The sequence below is a fragment of the Nymphalis io genome, chromosome 15 (genome assembly GCF_905147045.1).
Source record: "Nymphalis io chromosome 15, ilAglIoxx1.1, whole genome shotgun sequence".
In the NCBI taxonomy this organism is placed as follows: Eukaryota; Metazoa; Arthropoda; class Insecta; order Lepidoptera; family Nymphalidae; genus Nymphalis; species Nymphalis io.
The window spans coordinates 11870460-11890394 of record NC_065902.1 but is presented as its reverse complement, the minus strand read 5'-3'; the positions used below and the strand labels follow the sequence as shown (position 1 = coordinate 11890394).

The following is a 19935-nucleotide window of genomic DNA, read 5'->3' as shown; positions in this document are numbered from 1 at the left end:
ACCGCAACCCTCGCGTAGCGTTGATCTGAATGTATGGATTTAATTATTTACTTTCTAGAGATTGTTTTGTTATTAATCACTATAGACCGAGTCGAAAGCGAGTTGCTCCTGTTAAAAAAATGTTACTAGTTTAATTATAAAAAAAGACTAAATTACGTATACACAATTACACATACATAAAATAAAAATTAAGACTAATAAAATACAAACCAAACATTAATTAAATTAAACTTAATCTGTAGACAAAAAAAATATATTATTTTAAGTATAAGTACTAGATATACAAAGACGAGTGAAGGACATGATTATTAATCATCTCGCGGCGTAACATATTACTAAATACCCACACAAAACAATAAACTTTTTAAAAGTTAAAACAATATAGAATATATATTGTAATAAAGTCCCCAAAGGACATAACTTGTTTGGTCACAAGACTGGTAACGCCTTGGCATTGTTAGAAATGGTTAATATTTCTTACGGGGCCAATGTTTATGGGCGGCAGTGACCACTTACACATTGCCCGTCCCCCTATATGTTTCCGTAACCGTAACAGCCTGTGAATGTCCCACTGCTGGGCTAAAGGCCTCCTCTCCTCTTTTTGAGGAGAAGGTTTGGAGCTTATTCCACCACGCTACTCCAATGCGAGTTGGTAGAATTCACATGTGGCAGAACTTCAGTGAAATTAGACACATGCAGGTTTCCTCACGATGTTTTCCTTCACCGTAAAGCACGAGATGAATTATAATCACAAATTAAGCACATGAAAATTCAGTGGTGCTTGCCCGGGTTTGAACCCACGATCATCGGTTAAGATTCACGCGTTCTTTCCACAGGGCCATCTCGGCTTTTTATGTTTCATTAAAACAAAAAACAAAGTTTGGTTCATATCGCACATACTTTTTATCCGATTAAGATAAATATAAAACTTGAAGATTTCTGGCACAGTATCATCAATTTAAAATTCAGTCACGCTTGCGTCGGATAGAACTCGCTATTATCGGTTAAGATTCACCTTTACTAGACACAAGGTCTTCTTGCATTTTTTTATGTATGCAATGAATGAAATACTTTTACAATATATAATAATAATATCCTGGAACATTTTTCACACACGGCCATCTGATCCCAAATTAAGCTTGTACAAAGCTTGTGCTATGGAAACCAGACAATTGATATACTACATATACTACTTTTATTTTGTAAATACATACTTATATAGATAATTACACCCAGACTCAAGACAAACAGACATGTTCATGCACACAAATGTCTGTCCTGGGTGGGAATCGAACCCACAACCTTCGGCGTGAAAGGCAAGTGTCTACCAACCACGCCAACCGGCTCGTCAAAAAATATACTACAAATCTATCATTTAAATGCATACAGATTATATCTTTCTATGCACAATACACAACCGCAATATGACACAATGCAGGTAAAAATTGTAGATATACGTTTAGAAATATCTAAGCATTACTTAAGCTTAGTTGTTGAACATATATGAGAAACTGGCCGCTAGCTACGATCTAGTATGCGACGGTTCATTTAGCACTTACAGGAATCTATTTTGTCTGCCACGACGTGACCGGTTTGATTTACCCGCGCTGTGACAAGACAGGATATTTTTTTCGCTATATTTTATAACGTTTTTATCAATAAAAATTATATTTATTAATTGAATCAATTTGAAAATAAATTTTATTTCTCACTCAGTCATACTTGTTTGACGTCGTTGAGTTTAATTATGGTATGTGTTTTTATTTAATTGGTTTTATAGGTATATTTATACATATAAAAAGTTAATATTATTAATACATTTTTGAAATACCCTATCAAGTTTTCCCTACCCTAGTAGTTAATAATCCATCACACCGATATCGGCCACGGTGGCCAATCTCAGGAGAGATTAGCCAACTGCACAGGGCATATTATAGTGCACAAGTGTGTGCGCAAACACAGGTGCACACTCTATTCCCTAACTCTCATAATCGTAACATTCCATCGATTTTTTTCATCAATTTATGAGGAAATATAAAGTGCATTGCACTTATTATTAGTCATGTGTAGCCGAAATCGTTTACTAGAACATCATAATATAAATATAGCAAAATCGTTTTCGTGGATGGGAGATCACTATTTTATCTGGATACAGCGCTCAATAAGAGCAGGGTCGTCAATAGTGACTACAGCCCTTTATAGAAAGGCTGTAGTCACCATTGACGACCCTGTAAAACGATAAGATATAAAATACATAAATATAAAATTTCTTTTATAAAACATTGAATTGAACAATAAACCCATTAAATAAGTACGTATGAATATTTATATATATATATGTCTACATTTATCAATTAATACATGATACACCTGCCTAGGGTTATACTTCCGAGTCTGATTACGAAAGCAGTATGCCGTCCTCTTAAAGTGTTAAATTTTTATTTATTTCATAAATTTTGCATACACAAAGGTCTGTAGGAGCAAGTTAAAAACACCTGTTTTTTCATTTAATGGATTTTTTGTGTAGTTTCGATCGATCTAATTAATGTGACAATATCGAAACAAGGCACCTTATTATTGCTAATTGACAAGGGCATGAGACAAGACATTCCTAGTTATTTTTGTCAGCATGACAATGTTAAATAAAAAAAAAGTAAAGTAACGGCCTACAAAAGTCCCTCTGATAGGCTGAGGCCTCATCTTTTCCTGAGCGGCAGTTTTTCACCATGCACATACAGAGCATTAAACGATGCTTGCCTGGGTTTGAACCCGCAATCATTGGTTAAGTTACTAGAGCAACTTAGCTATTATACTATATGTAGGCAACTGTTATCATTTCATCAACATTTTATATAAATAAACAAAAATTTAAAATATATATTTAGGTCAAACGGTGTAAGGACAATGACATTATAACGAGTCAGGTGACAAAAAGCCATTGTGTCGGTTACAACTATAATAACAGAACTCGCAACGAACAAGAAACAAAATTATATTTACCTACATAGCTTTACGAACAACGATTATAGCGACTCTGTTGCAAATTGATTTATGGAAGTCATTAGGGTAGCCATGTTTAAGTCTTAGAAACGAATACAAGATTTATACATATTATTATTATTTCGGAAACCGACCGAGGTTAGAACGCGTGAATCTTAACCGATGATCGTGGGTTCAAACCCGGGCAAGCATCGCTGAATTTTCATGTGCTTAATTTGTGATTATAATTCATCTCGTGCTTGACGGTGAAGGAAAACATCGTGAGGAAACCGGCATGTGTCTAATTTCACTGAAATTCTGCCAAATGTGTATTCCACCAACCCGCATTGGAGCAGCGTGGTGGAATAAGCTCTAAACCTTCAAACCTCGAAAAGGGAGAGGAGGCCTTAGCCCAGCAGTGGGACATTTACAGGCTGTTACCGTACTTTAATAACAAAATCTTCTTAATTATGAACCACAAAGTATTATACATAATATATAAACCTACCTATATAATATATAATTGTGTGTTGCTGTTTGTATCGTTTGACCGATTACCGAAGCCAACTGAAAGCTGGCACACATACTATGTATTTTGTCATGGCGGTTTTTATAGTAACCACTTTGTTCTAACTCGTTACCGGATGTTTCGTTTACTTTCTGTGAAAATTTGTATTAAGACAAGATTTTGTTTTTTTTTTTATGTTTAACTATACTTTATACATAATATATATCTTTCCTGAATAAACGCAAATTTTCAGAAATAAAATATAACTACTTATATAAAATGTGCAATGTGGAAAGTATAAATTCTAATTCATTGTAATACTGAACATATTCATATGAAATGTTACTTAAAAACAAATTAAGTATACATTTTGAAATAAGAAAAAAAATATATTTTATTATAAAATAAGCTTTTCTCTGCGGTTTAACCGACGTGTATATGTTATAATAGAAACAGTAAATTTTCAGTTGTAATAAATTTTATAGAGCTCGCCGATTTAGATGAAATAAAAAATAAACGGTACATTAAAATATTCCCGAAAGACGAGTCGACAAGAGACATTAAAAAAATAGTTTTTACATTTGGTAACTAACAAATAACTACCTACTTTGATTTTATTTATGCCTCGATTACACGAACTTAGCATCTGCTTACTACTCGCTTACTAACACATTTCGAGTCAACATAATGAATAAGTGCTTAGCATTAGTGAAAATTCCAGTGCAAGTGAATAGAAGTCGATCGTATTTACTTAGCAGCAAATTTACTACTCGAACCATAATTCACTTATAAAGCACTTGTACCTGCTGACCGTATAAATGCCTACGTCAATTTTTTTTTTTAAATATATAAGCTAGCGTTTGACAATCTAAGGTGGAGCGCGCTTACCTAGAAGATGCCTATTCACTCTTGACTTGAAGGTACCCGTATTGTAGGTGGTGGGGAAAACGGAGGTCGGGCGGGTATTCCGGACCTTAGCGATGCGTATCAGAAACGATTCGTACGTGTCTTAAGTACGTCAACTACGTACGGGTCAGATCTTTTCGAGGCCTCGCAGTTATGTGTTAAAAGGGGGGGGGACCAAATTAAATAGTTCATTAGCACTATTTAGCAACAAATTAAAACGGCAACACATTGCGCAAAATGCGATGTTATAAACGATTACTTCTCACTCTTCACTAGTCAGGTTAGCAATAAGAATGATAAGGTAAACATTGTAGCTACATTAAAAAAAACAACCTTACGTCACTTTGTAAACCTTATTCAGATAATAAACAGGAACATATCCTAGGAATACAGGTCGTTTAGACACCTTAAATTACACAGATGAGACAACTCTGTAACTGTCAAGGGGAACTAATTACAATATACGGGATGGCGCATTTCAGATTTATCTATGAGCGATTACATGCTGTGACACGAGTATTTTTATAAGCTTGGTAATTATACTATAATTACAGCTTCGTTGGTTCAATGGCAATAGCATTAAGGCTTTTAAGGTTGCCGATCACGACTGGGTTCAAATTGCAAGTCAGCAGTAAAAAATATTAGATTTTTCAGTTTTGAGCGAAGTTTTGGATTCACGATAGACTATATTACACTCACATGCCTTCGATAGCACGTAGAGCCGTCGATTTCCCTCTGATCGTGTAGATTTAATATCCCACTGGATTATTAAAGTGTTTGCTTGCGCACACATTCGTACTAGACAACTGCGCAGGTGACTAGTACATTAAATTGGTCGGCGTGGCCGGAACTCAATCGGGAGGGTCTTCAATGATATTGTGCAAAACCTGAGCATTTCGTTACCGAAACAAATTTAACATAGCAAGTATATTTATTGGTGCGTTATAAGGAAATTTTAATAGGAATCTTGTTTATCCAAATTCGTGTTATTCTTAAGTAAATACATAAATGTTTCCTTATGATAACAAAATGTATGATCATTTTAACACAATTATATAATTAATAAATTTAAGTTTAAACATAAATTGTCCATTTAAATGAATTCCTAATTAAAGCAATGATGATTTCTGTACAAAAATCACCTGAGAAGTCAATAAGGCAGAGGTGAATTGTAATTTCTACATAAATAGATTCTATGATAAACTAGTAGTGGCTTGTTTTACTAGAAGAGTATTAAAGGTGATCGGGTTCAATGGATCTCATGCTTTGTATACTTAGATTGACATACTACTCTTTTAACATGTTTGTTTCATGTTTATGTATATCATTTCTGATAAGCGAATAAAGATATTTCAACATATAATGCTTTTAGGCGCCAATGATTTTTTTTCGAACTGTCTAGTTGCATTTGGCTAATGGCCTCTACAGCGTCACCGGGTGGGTTGGGCGAGATGAACTCAGCCGGATGTTGGGAGCCAAACTAAGGGCTCAAGAGAAACGAACATCCTAAGGGCGCTTGCTGTGAGACCGGAACTTAGGACGCCGTTGAAGTCGGAAGGCGCCCCTGAGCATCAACTGAGCATCGACGACTTCATCTCGACTCAGCGGTAAGAATAGTCTGCTTAGAAAATTGCTAAAATTTCGAAAAGTAACTATACATTCAATGGGTTTTAATATATCAGACACAATTTGACTACCTCGTCGGTCTAGTGGCTTGATAAACGGCGAAGGTGCTGGGTTCAAACCTCAGTACAGGCCGATAAAAAGTTATTGGGTTTTTCCGTCGAAAAATTCAATAGATCCGTTATTGTATCAAGTTTACAGAGAAACGCCCACTAAATATATTTATATTATTTGATATTGAACAGATTACCACGTACAAACTTAAAGTATAATTATAAACAAAAACAGGCATAAGAATCAAAATATAAATAATGAATAAGTCTTTGTTTCTTCGGGCCCATAGAAGTTAGAGTATAATGGGTCCGATTTTTGTTATTAAACTTTTCCATACCTTAAAATTTATCGAAACTGGGCGCAGCATTACAAAGTATTGGCGGTAGAACAAGTGATAGACATGACAGGGCCTTACCACCAAATTAATACACATACGAGTATGTATATGTACACTATAAGTCCCCACGAATTTCTCGCGTTATGTATACATATTATACCGTAACGGCCTGTGAATGTCCCACTGCTGGGCTAAAAGCCTCCGCACCTCTTTTTGAGGAGAAGGTTTGGAGCTTATTCCACCACGCTGCTCCAATGCGGGTTGGTGGAATACATATGTGGCAGAATTTCAGTGAAATTAGACATATCCAGGTTTCCTCACGATGTTTTTCTTAACCGTCAAGCACGAGATGAATTATAATCACAAATTAAGCACATGAAAATTCAGTGGTGCTTGCCCGGGTTCGAACCCACGATCATCGGTTAAGATTCACGCGTTCTTACCACTGGGCCATCTCGGCTTTTTACATATTATATCTATGTAATTACTTTTTTGCGAACTCATATCACAGAGTACTCTAATTTGAGATAACTTGTAATTCTAATACACAAACATAAACACATAAACTTCCATTTTTTATTTGTTTACTACTAAATATCGCTACTAATGAGAAAATATTCTATAAATTAAAATTTATTTTAAGCATATGTAAGTAATAACCTGTGATCTACGCTCCCTGAGGAGAAGGTTTGGAGCGGGTTGTTGAATATACATGTGGCAAAATTTGCAGTTTTCCTCGCGACGTTTTCCGTCACCGCCGAACATGAGTTGAATTAAGCACATGAAAATTAATTGGTTCTTGCCTGAATTTGAATCCGCGATTATCGATAACCGAGATGACCCGAGATGGTTATTCAACCACTGTCATCTCGGTTCTCCCATAATAGAGCACTTGAACGCCACTTCGCTTCGAGGTTTTGTATTTGAGGCATTATAATAATATACAAAAAAGAACAAGTAAACTACGTGTTCATAAGTTCGTAGTTGTAGTGGGATTTTAACAATTTACACCGTTGATTTAATCTTTAATTTGTTTACTATTTAGCAAGGTCTACGCTTCGAAGAGAACGTTACTGTATCGTTTTAACAGATTCTACACAAACACGGGTCGGTTGTATTGTTTGCGGTTTCCGGAACCTAACACGCAGGTGTTTGAAATTGTTTCAACATGACAGCTATGCTGTGCTGAGCTGACCTATCATTTTTTTTTACATCTCAATTATTTACAAGCTCGAGTGTATTTTAAAAAATATAACAAAGGTCGAAATGTTATTGTTAATAATCCGTTCATACATTTCCTTACTTTAATTACGTATTGTAGCTATTTCTTATGATTCTTAATTAATTTTTGCACTTTTTTCACGATGACCTAGCAAGTTACATCAGTTCTATTCAGCTATATTCAAGCGAAGAGGAAAAAAACAAATATTTACAAATACTGGTCTTAAAAGGTTGATAGGCTGTATAAAGTTTAACGATTAATAATATAGTTTCTATGATTGACTATTATTATAAAAATATTTTACGTGCATATCCATTCCGTAGATTCTGCGCCTGATCTTTCAAACCGTCGTGTGACTTGTGTCTGCACAGAAACTTACTGAATATATCTCCTATATAGCAAGATGTATATTTGTATATACATCTTGATTGGCCCCATTGCACTAGCTAGCTTATAAGACCGTTAATCCCGAGGTCCTGGGTTCAAGATCCAAATCGGGCGATAATTCGTAATTAACACGTAAGTTATACACGCGTGCTTCTTTTTTGTGCTAGAGATCGTTCTATGTCAATGGAACACAATCCAATATGTGTCTTTATTTAGACGACGCCAATATTGTCTTAGTGGATCGGCTCGGCTATTGGCCTCGCGTAAATGCACCATTACGTCAGAAAGAATACCCAAGCTAAATACCTGATTATCGTATTATTTATTATATATATTTTATTGAAAAATTAATTTGTGAAATATGAAATAACAAGGAGCCATATGAACCGGTTTTCCACAACAATTTTGTAGTCGTTAAATCGTCTCCTTTTTTTGTTGTATATGCACAAATAAAAATTAAATTATCGAACAAAAAAGCCCATATACATCAGGTACATTTATAGGTACAAAATTTCATCGCTTATTTTATATGAAAAATTATAATTCATGGATAAATAAATGCGATCATATTAAACGCAATCACCGACAAGTTTTTCATCAATGTGCACCTAGCCTTACAGTTTTTATATTGTTGCGGATTGACTTGACCCTCTTACAACTACAATCAACGAGGTTAATATCTTTTATGTATTCTTTTAAAACAAGTAAATGTTAATCGATTACGTTTAAAAATTATCTTTTCAATATTTCGTAGTTAATCGTGAAAAATTAAATATCATCGACTTTACACTAATATTATAAATGCGAAAGTAACTGTCTGTCTGTCGGCAGAAGGCTAAATGACTAAACCATTGATTTTGATGAAATTTGGTAGTTTTGAACCAACAACAAAGGAGAGAGGCTAGTTTTTATCACCAACACCTGCACCTTTATCATCTCAACATTTTATTTTTGAAAATTTCATTATGTCAAGTGATACAGGTGTCATGTCTACAATTAAATTAACCTAAAATTTATACATATATTTTTAATAATTTTTTAGTAAAAAATTAATCAATTAATTTTGGAATACACATTAATATGTTTATCTACTGGAAGAAGTATAAGCCCTGAATACATCATTATAAATATTATCCAATTTATTACCCTCCACTATCCCGCTTCTAAAATATTCCTGAAAATTGTTCAGGGATAGTGTATTCTACAACTTTAAAGGATTCATCTTAAATTTTATTTTAATTTTATTGAGTGATTGTCACTTAATCGCTGCTACTTTAATCCGTGATGGAATAAATAGATGTTTATTTAGAATATTGATTCAGACAAAGAGATTACAAATATTTATGCTAACAACAGAAATATAGACCATATTAAATGGTCTATAAAGGTACATTTCACAATAAATAAAAATTTGATTGTTTCATTGAAGAAAATCACCAACAATTACACTTTACTGTATTCATTTGTATTGACAACTTAAGGTTTTAGCAGAAACTTTAAACAAAAACTTGCAAATTTACCTTTAAGTGGAGAAGCAACATTATTCACTTAGGGGATTAGATTTTTCTAATCAATAATCATTGTAAAGAGGATTCATGCATGCAACATTAAATGCATTTGGAAACTTCCACTATTTTAGTCTCAAGGTAATCAATATTTTAGTTAAAATAAATATCAATGAACATCTACTTATTTCAGTTTTACGTTGACAGAAATACTGGCAGACTGCAATATCTACATAGCTCCATCTATACTGCCTTGAGCATACAATAAGACTGCATGAATCATCTCTGCTTCGAGGTCATTTAACATATGTTCCGTGACATTGTCACTACAAAAGCGGCAAAGCAACTTGTAAGACACAAACACTGTATGAAAGAAATATTTCACTTTCATTTACAGTCTTGATAATGTTTTCTTTAAATTGATTTCAAATTCTTATTGGATTTTTTTTTATACTCATATATTTTTCTAAGTTAATTTTCTTGTTTTATTTGTGAACAGGAGAAAAAATTGTTTTATTTGATTTGCTATTTTTCTCTCTGTTTCCTTAAAATTTGACAAAAAGTTTCTTAGTGTTAAGCCACACATATAGCACAGTACATGTACAAAAATAAAAAATATTATTTTTAAAACTATGTTGAATCGATTGGCATACTTGCCTTGGATCTTTTTTAATTCTTATTTTAAATAAACACAACACAACACTTTTCACACTTACTTCATCAATGTTATAACTTATAAGAATCTTTTTGTTATTTACAATTTTTCATTGAGATAACTTAATATATTGTTAACAAATAAAGTTGCAATAATGTTGAGCACATTTAAAACAATTGTTATTGAGTAAATATTGAAAAATATTAAGTGTATATTGTTTGTCATAGTTATGTGTCATGGGTTTGGTTTCTTAACATGGGCTCATGTGTATATTGCCTTTTGAAACAATAAGGACACAACCTTGTTTAGAAACAGGCCATGAGAATGATCTCAGATACATTATATAATTTATCCAATACAAGATAAATAGTATGAATCATTGTTGATTTGTTTTTTTTTTTTATTATTATGCTGTTTTATTTTGAGTCATTTATAAAATTCGGTTAACTAAATTTAAATAAGATGAATTGTTACCTAAATGTCAATTCAAATCCACTGAAACATTCAGTAAAGATAGTAAATAATTCTGAATGCTGATAGGTTGAACACATCTTCATGCAGGGAATATATTACATTTCAAAACAAGAACTTACTAGAATCTGAATTTGTTATTTGTGTTATTTTTTTTAATTGCGATAGTTGCGCATTTTTCTGTCGTGAATGCGGACTTATTTATAAAACTGCTTCATCACCACAAGTTATTGTTCATAACCTACAAAGAACGAGATACAATTAAAAGGATACAGTTATAATTGAATTTACTTACCAACTGCGGCGAATTCGTCAGGTGTTCGGCCGCCCGCTAGAAGCCAACGACACCAGTCAATCGTCTCCCACTCATCTATGGCCTTGCTGGGGTTCAGCAAGACGTCAAGAAGTGGGCCGAGGTGCTGCGGCGAACCACTCGCGCAATCCGCATGGATATACGCAGCTGCACCTCGTTTCCCCTTCTTCATCAACACTTGAGCCGTTGAATTTGACATTTTTACACTTTCTTCACTAGTCACATCAACAAGCTAAGTATACACATAAGTCACTGTATATTTCGGTCACTCACGGAAGAAACACCATTACCAGTTTTACATAAGGCAATGAACTGCGGTCCGTAACGCATCCGCGGTTAAACATCGTGGTGGTATGTTGCTAAAGTACCATTTTGTAAGAATTCAAAACTATGACACTGCATCAAATGATAACGTTCAAGTTTTCGAAAGAATTACAAATAACTAAAATACTTCGCAGTTAAAAATAATAATAGAGCAATGCAGAAACAACTCGGCCATTGGTATGGGTTACCATTAAAATAAAGTTAAATATTTTAAAGAAATTACTTCATATGTTGCCCAGTGAAAAATTTTATTATTATAACAATTAAGTATTTGTTACCGATCACACCACTGTTTCGTCTAATAAGTTTATTTTGATTTACTACCCATTGAAAATTTCTAATAAAAATGGTATCTATTTCGTTTATATTTTTATTTTATGATTTTGACTCGACCATGGTTTTTTTCATGATTTGTGACGATTTACTCAATTAGATTTTTAAGAAACTAACAACAAGAAATTACGAAATAACATTAATATAATTCTAATATAATCTTAGCAGAAAAAAAACTAGCAACAAATACATTTGATTTATTAAACTATACTGATTTATTTTTTTAATGGTTTATAAATATATAGAGTAAATTAAATAATTTATGAAAATTTAGTTTTTAATTGATCCCATCACTCTTATTCAAAGCCAAAATACCTATTACCGAAACTTAAACGTATATTAATTTTATAAAATATACATACTATAGCCAATATAGTTTAATTTAATATTAAATGAATTATTATTTACATTTTTTTGAGTTGATAATTGAATAATTTGATTTGATTATTTTTATATTATGAGAATATAAATACTTCATATATGTATGCTTTAATATTATAAAAAAGACGGTTTCATGCTTTGGTTGACTGTACTCTGATGTCTGCATGCTGCAATAATTTTATAATCTGTGATTTTATTTTGATGCGCACTGCGTTTCGCGCATGCGTACTTTTATTTTTTAACTACTTGTTATTGACATTTCAAAAACCCAACGTGGTTCTTGACTTTCTATGAAATCGCTTACGTTTTTTGTTATTGTATATAATAAATATATGGTATATTAAACACACTTACTTATATTATTATACTGAATAGAATTTACAATAAAACGCCATGGGTGAAGAGAAGAAGGTTATGTTTCACGAAATGGAATTGGATGATCGAATATTGAAGGTGCGTTCTATCTTATAACAATTTTATTTAAAAAAAAAGAACTAACATTAATAAATATAGTTCTATTTGAAAAGTAATTTAAAAGTTCTTCCCAACTTTCCACATTTATTGATGTTTTGCAATATTAACCGTTCGATTTACAAATAAATGTAGAGTACATTTTCTATAGCTTATTTTAGGCAATATCTCAACTTGGCTGGCCACATCCCACACTGATACAAGAGACCGCAATACCTCTTCTATTGGAAGGCAAAGATGTGCTCATGCGCGCGAGGACAGGATCAGGGAAGACGGCAGCGTTCACAATACCAGTCATACAAAAAATATTGAACCTTAAAAACACAAGTACACATCAAAGTATCAAAGCCCTCATATTATCTCCGAGTAAAGAGTTATGTGGTCAGGTAAGTTTTCATATAAAAGCATATATTTTAGGTTAGTAGTAAATTGTAATAGAATAAATAATGGTCAATAGTTCATTGGCGATAATAATTATTTTTTGATTAATTGAACCTAATAAATTAAGAAGCATTGGAATGAAATTGCTTTCAAATAAAAATTTGAATTGTGAAATTAAATTTACATTTTTTTTCCGCTTTTTACTAAAAAAAGGATGAAAATATTGTGTATTAATATAATTAAAAATTAAATGAAATATCCCTTAAACTTATTCCAGATAACATCAGTAATAAATGACTTGACACTAAAATGTTCGAGAGAAGTTCGTTGTATAGATATATCACAAAATGGCGATATGCAAATACAAAAATCTTTGCTGGCAGATAAGCCGGATATAGTTATAGCAACACCATCTAGGGCATTAGCACATTTGAAAGCTAATAGTATGAGATTAAAGGAAGATTTGTCTGTTCTTGTTGTTGATGAGGCTGACTTGGTATTTTCATTTGGCTATGAAGGTGAAATCAAAGAACTTCTGGGGTAAATATATTTTTTTTTAATGTTACTGTCAGTTTTTGCGATTCTTATTCTACATTGTTGTATAAATGATTAGGTTTTTTATAAATAAAATATAATATTTTTGTTTTTTATTACAGACATTTGCCAAAAATCTATCAAGCAGTGCTTGCTTCAGCAACTCTATCTGATGATGTACTGAGCTTAAAAAAAATAGTCCTTAGAAATCCAGTGACATTGAAACTCGAGGAGCCAGAGTTAGCTCCATCAACACAACTGCAGCATTACCATCTGTTTGCCGAGGAGGATGACAAAGCAGCAATCCTCTATGCACTTCTGAAACTCAACTTAATCAGGGGGAAAAGTATAATCTTTGTAAGGACAGTGGATAGATGCTATAAGTAAGTTTACCTAAAAATACATTCGAATAAATTGAAATCTTGTCATTTAAAATAGATAAAGGAATGTCTTTACTTTTCTAGATTGAAACTCTACTTGGAGCAGTTCAAAATCAGCTCATGTGTTTTAAATTCAGAGTTACCGGCTGCAATAAGATGTCTCTCGGTAGAACAATTCAATAGAGGACGCTATCAAATAATTGTAGCGTCAGATGAAAAAGCTTTAGAACAACCAGATGGCGGTTTACTAGGTGATGAAGAATTGGGAAAAAAGAGAAGGGTACAATTATTTTTTAATTTTCATTTTATTTTTTAAAAAAGTTTTGTTTGACCCTTTTTCGGATCCTTTTATTTTTATTAACTTATTTCAGCAAAAATCAAAACGTAAAAAAGACAAGGAATCAGGCGTATCACGTGGCATTGACTTCCAGCATGTGTCCAATGTTATCAATTTCGATTTTCCTCTGGATGTCACTTCATATGTACACAGAGCAGGGCGTACAGCTAGGGGAAACAACCAGGTATGTTTTAAAATAATTTATTGCCTCAACCCATTTCCCGTAAATTTTATTTAATCTAGATACTAAATTTTTTGATAGCGATATGTGCTATGGGAGAACTTATGCTTAGAATGTAGTCTGCAAGTTTTAATATGTACTTCGGATTAATACTTTTTTATAATGACTTGTAATCTATAATTCATGGCTATGGCTGTGATTAACAATTCTTCTTGAGTTAGAATTAAAGCTTTTCCCATTATTTACTCATAAAACCATTTTCTCTAGGGATCGGTGTTGTCCTTTGTAGCAATAAGAGAGAAGCCACTGATGGATGCAGTTGAAGAACATTTATCAAAAGGGTTCAATGGACAACAAGTATTACAGTAAGTTATCATTTACAACTATGCACCTACCTACCCTACCGAGATATACTTATCAATTTATTGAGTCATTTGATAACTATTAGCACGAAGTTTTTTTGTGTATTTCAGGAAATATGAGTTTGCTCTGGAGTCCGTGGAAGGGTTCCGTTACCGCTCACGCGACGCGTGGCGCGCCGTCACACGCGTAGCTGTACGGGAGGCCAGACTCGCTGAGCTTCGCCGAGAACTGCTGGCCTGCCGACAATTGCAGGTACAGAAGGGTGGAAATAGTTGTTGTCGCACAGTCGCCGTAGCATTCGCATGATGACACACCAATACATATCACTTTGATGAATGACTAATCTTCTCTCTGACCCTTTGATTTTGCCTAAAATATATTTCTAATCCTAAGGGCTTCTTTATAATATATTTTGTATTGCAGGGTTACTTTGAGGAGAACCCGACGGATCTGGCGGCTCTGAAGCGCGACAAGGCGCTCCACACGGTGCGCCTGCAGCCGCAGCTGGCTCACGTGCCGGAGTACCTGTTGCCGGCCGCGTTGAGGAACGAGGACACGGAGGCCGACGTGGACGCCGTCGCGCCACCTAAAAAGAAAAAACAAGCCGGTCACTTTGGGAGTGCAAAGAGGCATAAATATCAGGTTAGATAGTCCCATTCAAAATATGAACAAGTTAGTTAAGATTTTAACTTTTACTAAGTGGCTGGATTCCAATTTAAATTAAGTGCTCCAGCTCGAAAGAGCATCCCCAAGATAAATAATCATTCAATTTTAAATCAACGAAATTTCAACCATTGAGCCATTTGTTTAATCAACTAGCTTTTGCTTAGTCATATCGTGGCTATACTTCAAGTAGATAAAGATTAAAATGCTTTTTTTAATGCACAGGCACGTCAGAGTGATCCCCTCAAAAGTTTTCAGTTGAAGAACCTGAAGAAGACGCCAACAGCAGAAGACACATAGCACTGTTAGTATTGAGAAGATAATTTTCTAATACAAAGACTATACTAACAAATATTAATTTTTCACAATTGTAAATGTAAATAAAATTTGCCTGATGTTGTGTTTTTGTTCTTTACATAGTGCGAGCAACACATGGTTGCATTATTAGTTGAAGAGTTTGGTTAGTACGATATTAATAATGTATTGGTGTAATTGTCTTATATGATAATATATATATACTGTTCTGTTTAATTTTTTAATTGGTATTTTTATTTTATTTAAGAAACTGAAAGGTACTTAAAACATACATTAATAGCTCAATGGTTTATTAAGAATGGTTAATTTAACAGTGGTGTAACGGGTGTAACAGTGGTTCAATCACACTTTTGTCGTTCCCATTGGTTTATAAGCTTTACGCTTAAGTGGTGGGAAAATACAATTATTAGTAATGTCCGTAAAGCAGGTATTTATGATGAATATAAAAAACAAAGAATTGATGATAAAGACATTATGAGACTGAACTAAAAGAATTAAAAGACATTATGAATAATGATGACACTGAAAATAAAAATAAATAAATGTAGGCAGTGCATCTGCCATATTTGCATTCAAATTATCTGAATTCATTCTGAAATATTTATTGGTGAAAACATGTCCTGACCATGTTTTTCATTTAAAACAACGGGTAATAGCTATTCAAATTTAATTGTGTTTGGATACAATAATTCAATATAGATAATAAAATAAAAGCTGTCATAAAATGTTAATTTAATAATTTTCATCATAATAAATGATGTTGCAAGTAAATGTAACAATGGAATTCTTTTTATTTTAAGAAAATTTATTAAAATTGTTGTCCGTTTGTTTTTATGCACTTAGTCATAATCTGTGGCGGAATTTTATGAATGTGCAATGTCTGTTTTATTCTTGCAATTTAATACTTAAACTTGTATCAGTACCTTCGGTTAAAACTAATGCATGCATGCTTCAAAGGCACTTTAAATGATCGGGCTTAAAAAAAGTTTTTCATTGTGTTATTTTTCTTCTAATCTATTCTTTACAAAACTAAAAAACCCGTTTGTAAGATTGCCGTCGTATAGTATAGCTTATTGTTAGCCAACTAATCGATTCAAAAAAAATGTATTTATTTACCAAAAGATGCTACAAATTTATTTCAAGGTAAATAATTTTAGCTACCATTTGCATGTTGCATGTTTGCCTATTAAATGTTATATTTAAATAACTACATATACAGTTATACAGTAACAGTAACAGCCTGTTAATGGCCCACTGCTGGGCTAAGGCTTCCTCTCCCTTTTGAGGAGAAGGTTTGGAGCTTACTCCACCACGCTGCTCCAATGCGGGTTGGTAATCACACATGTGGCAGAATTTCAATGAAATTAGACACATGCAAGTTTCCTCACGATGTTTTCCTTCACCGTCAAGCACAAGATGAATTATAAACCCAAATTAAGCACATACATTTCAATTCAGTGGTGCTTGCCCGGTTTTGAATAACGATCATCGGTTGAGATTCACGCATTCTAACAACTAGGCCAACTCGGCTTTTATAATAATAAATGTTTTATATGAATAACTATGTTTTTTCTAAATTACTTATGGCATGAATAATTTCATAACATTTACTTGGTGTAAGGAAATTTAATTCAACATCTGTAGCATGATTAAAAATACCCATACGGTCAAGGAGTTATATCGAAAATTACATAAGAGTTATGTATTATATATATATCTATTCGATCCATTTTCTTCCTGTTTTTTTTGTCGATATGATTATTAAGAGTGGACTGCGCAGAACGCAAGCCCAACTACCAAAAATTACACGTACGACATATTCCATTGTGGAATAGTCACAGACCAGCTTTATCCAACCGCAGTGCAATGGCTGGCGCCGGCCCGGGGCAACCGCCTTCGTGATCACGGTACACCCTACGCAAGGTTAGTATACTTGTCATTGCCTTGCACTTCCTTTATATACTCGCGTTCGGGAATCTTGACATCGCGATTTAATTATCGGATCAGTGACATCTGTTAGCGGATTTTGGAAATAATTGGATGACGTCCAATACATTGACTTATTGCAGAATTTAAATTTGGAATGTCAAAGAAAGCATTTTTTTTTAAATGTTTGATCTATTTGTGTCATGACTTTTTTTTTCATGAAAACGTCCTTAAACTTTTTAGGTTTTAGGATTCAAGAAATATTTTTGTATATAAGTCGGATACAGATTTAATAGAAAAAAAAACAAATTATAGTCTGTTTTATGTATTAATACAGTTTATTAGTTAACAAAAAATTTAAACAGATTTAGAATTTCGTCTTTTTCTTGGCGGTTCTTTGATAACAGTTCTTGAATCGCTAAAGGCTCTTCTGAGTGATAGAGCTCGTTGACAGAGGGACTCGTTGCTCGCCGGGTGTAGATACGAAAAGGGTCGATTGAGATAGTAACCATACGCTCCCATCTCTCGACGGTGCCATGGATTTGTAGTTATCCTGGAAAAAGAAAGACATAATACGCAATTTACAACAGAGATGCATACATACAGTACATTTTATTAGTAAATTGTGATCCTGTATTTTATAAGTAATTCAACGATTCAATGTCAAATCATTATAGGCAGCTTAATTGCAATTAAAATATCTTTTGTCATGTTATTTTTAAACGAAGCCCTTAGCGCAATTTATCTATAATACTGTGACATACATTTCTCAGTCAACAATAATTACAGAAAATATTATATTTGACATTTCATAAACACCAACCATATCATAAGCGGTGGTGCCACTGACTTAGGTCGAGTGTATATGTAGAAAACTAGTGGCACCGTGGAACACATCCAAATCATCCATTGCTGCATGATCTTACAGCTTTCCTCTTCATCAATTGGGATTAAACCGTCGTTCTGTAATTAGCGCGAATTTTTAAAGTTAATTCAGGCGTTTTTTTCTAAATAGATATTTTTTTTATAACTGTAACGATAAACGATTCGTCATTCTGTAACGTATGTTATAATCTTTGTGCTATGTTTAGCGACTGTTAAAAAAATGTTTTTTTTTTTCTTAATTTAAGACAGAATTTTTTTTTGTGACCTTTGTTCACGTCCACAATTCTTTATTTTAAAATAATAATTATTTAAAAATAAGAGATTTTCGTTATGCATTTACCGTTTCGTAACAATATTTGACTAGAAATTTCATGACGTTTGTGACCACAAACCAAAAATGGAGACTGTAAATAACCATCCAAATGAATAACAGATTCTGAAACAGATGAGAAAGATAAACTTTAATTAATTAAATTCCTTAATACATTTCATTTGAAGTGTATTTTTTTAAATTTATTTGTTACCTGTAAAACGATCTCCCATATTGGTATACGTCTGAATATGAATCTTCTGAACATTGCTGATATAAGACGATGAGCAAGTGCAGCAGAACCTAATGCCCACAAGATTGTCGGAATTGTTGACAGATAACTTTCACCGCATTTTGACCAATCGAATAGCTGAAAAACGTAATGCTGTAATGAGTATGTGTAATATACCCAATTAGAAATTCAAATATACTTTTACGGATAGGGAAGTGTAAAGCTAGTTTTCAAGCTCAGTAATAATGCAGGTTCTTGATTATTTATTTACTATATAGCATTCTAATGGTCAATCTCAGTTACAAACATTATCAAATCAAACAGTACGGTGTTCTATAGTTATATCAATTTACAACGGATTGTGATTATGACGATGCAGATGCGGCACTTTTCTTAGATTTAAATAAAAAAATTGGGAATTAAGATGTGTTCTGCGCGTAAAGCGGGCAAGCTTGCAGTGTTGCCTAATTCAGTGGGAGAATAGCGAAAGGAATACATCTGCATTATAATATCCTCTAAGGAATTGGCTGCCGTCGTCGAAATTCGGTAAAGATTTCATTATAATTTATTAAAGATAATTATTGTCTTTTTATATTATTTACGTACATTTTGTGGAGATAGATCAATAAAATGGCTCCAAATTAATAAATATTGAATTCAATTTCATTTATAACAGTAGGTTCGAATTAGCTTTAAAGTAGCTTTGTAGAGTTTTATAAATTAATTTGCTAATTAAGAGTAAGACTAATTAATGATTTATACGATATACCTTTGTACCTTCTGATCTCACATAATTTAATACATTCGAATAGAACATCACAAGGTTGGTTTAAAACGAAACATATATTGATAACTTATAATGGCACATTAATTTATATTCATGTGTATTGTAAAATAAAATTATTTGACTATGTGACCATAATTGCTGTGTGATTGACGCTGTCAAATGACGTTTGAAA

The 19935-nt window shown here is 33.0% G+C and overlaps 3 protein-coding genes and 1 non-coding gene across 6 annotated transcripts in view; 1 reads left to right on the top strand and 3 right to left on the bottom strand.

The window, feature by feature from the left end:
- The window catches only part of LOC126773765 (E3 ubiquitin-protein ligase Ubr3), a 69260-nt gene extending 57796 nt beyond the window's left edge, over positions 1–11464 (bottom strand). The window contains exon 1 of the mRNA XM_050494906.1: positions 10943–11464. Coding sequence (XP_050350863.1) covers positions 10943–11159 — 217 coding nt within the window. The 5' untranslated portion in view covers positions 11160–11464. The remainder of the gene's footprint in view (positions 1–10942) is intronic.
- A 758-nt stretch (positions 11465–12222) lies between these two features.
- On the top strand, positions 12223–15847 carry LOC126773797 (probable ATP-dependent RNA helicase DDX56). Of its 3 annotated transcripts, XM_050494981.1 has the most exons (11): positions 12223–12451; positions 12631–12855; positions 13128–13390; positions 13507–13767; positions 13849–14044; positions 14136–14285; positions 14550–14647; positions 14756–14897; positions 15069–15287; positions 15534–15612; positions 15729–15847. In XM_050494981.1, exons 1-10 carry the CDS (start codon positions 12392–12394, stop codon positions 15606–15608), a joined length of 1689 nt encoding a protein of 562 aa, XP_050350938.1. In that variant the 5' UTR covers positions 12223–12391; the 3' UTR covers positions 15609–15612; positions 15729–15847. The 3 variants fall into 3 exon arrangements, with proteins under 3 accessions (XP_050350938.1, XP_050350937.1, XP_050350939.1); XM_050494980.1 differs by having other exon boundaries at positions 15534–15847; XM_050494982.1 differs by having other exon boundaries at positions 12224–12451; positions 12621–12855; positions 15534–15847.
- A 1543-nt stretch (positions 15848–17390) lies between these two features.
- LOC126774071 (U1 spliceosomal RNA) lies at positions 17391–17554 on the bottom strand. Its single transcript, XR_007669788.1, has one exon. It is a non-coding gene; the product is annotated as a U1 spliceosomal RNA (small nuclear RNA).
- A 352-nt stretch (positions 17555–17906) lies between these two features.
- LOC126773861 (uncharacterized) lies at positions 17907–19896 on the bottom strand. Its single transcript, XM_050495082.1, has 5 exons — positions 19746–19896; positions 18959–19114; positions 18775–18870; positions 18373–18512; positions 17907–18102 (listed from the first exon to the last, which is right to left on the bottom strand). The coding sequence occupies exons 1-5, from the start codon at positions 19791–19793 to the stop codon at positions 17907–17909; spliced, it is 636 nt and encodes a 211-aa protein (XP_050351039.1). The 5' UTR covers positions 19794–19896.
- Between the last annotated feature and the right edge of the window lie 39 nt (positions 19897–19935).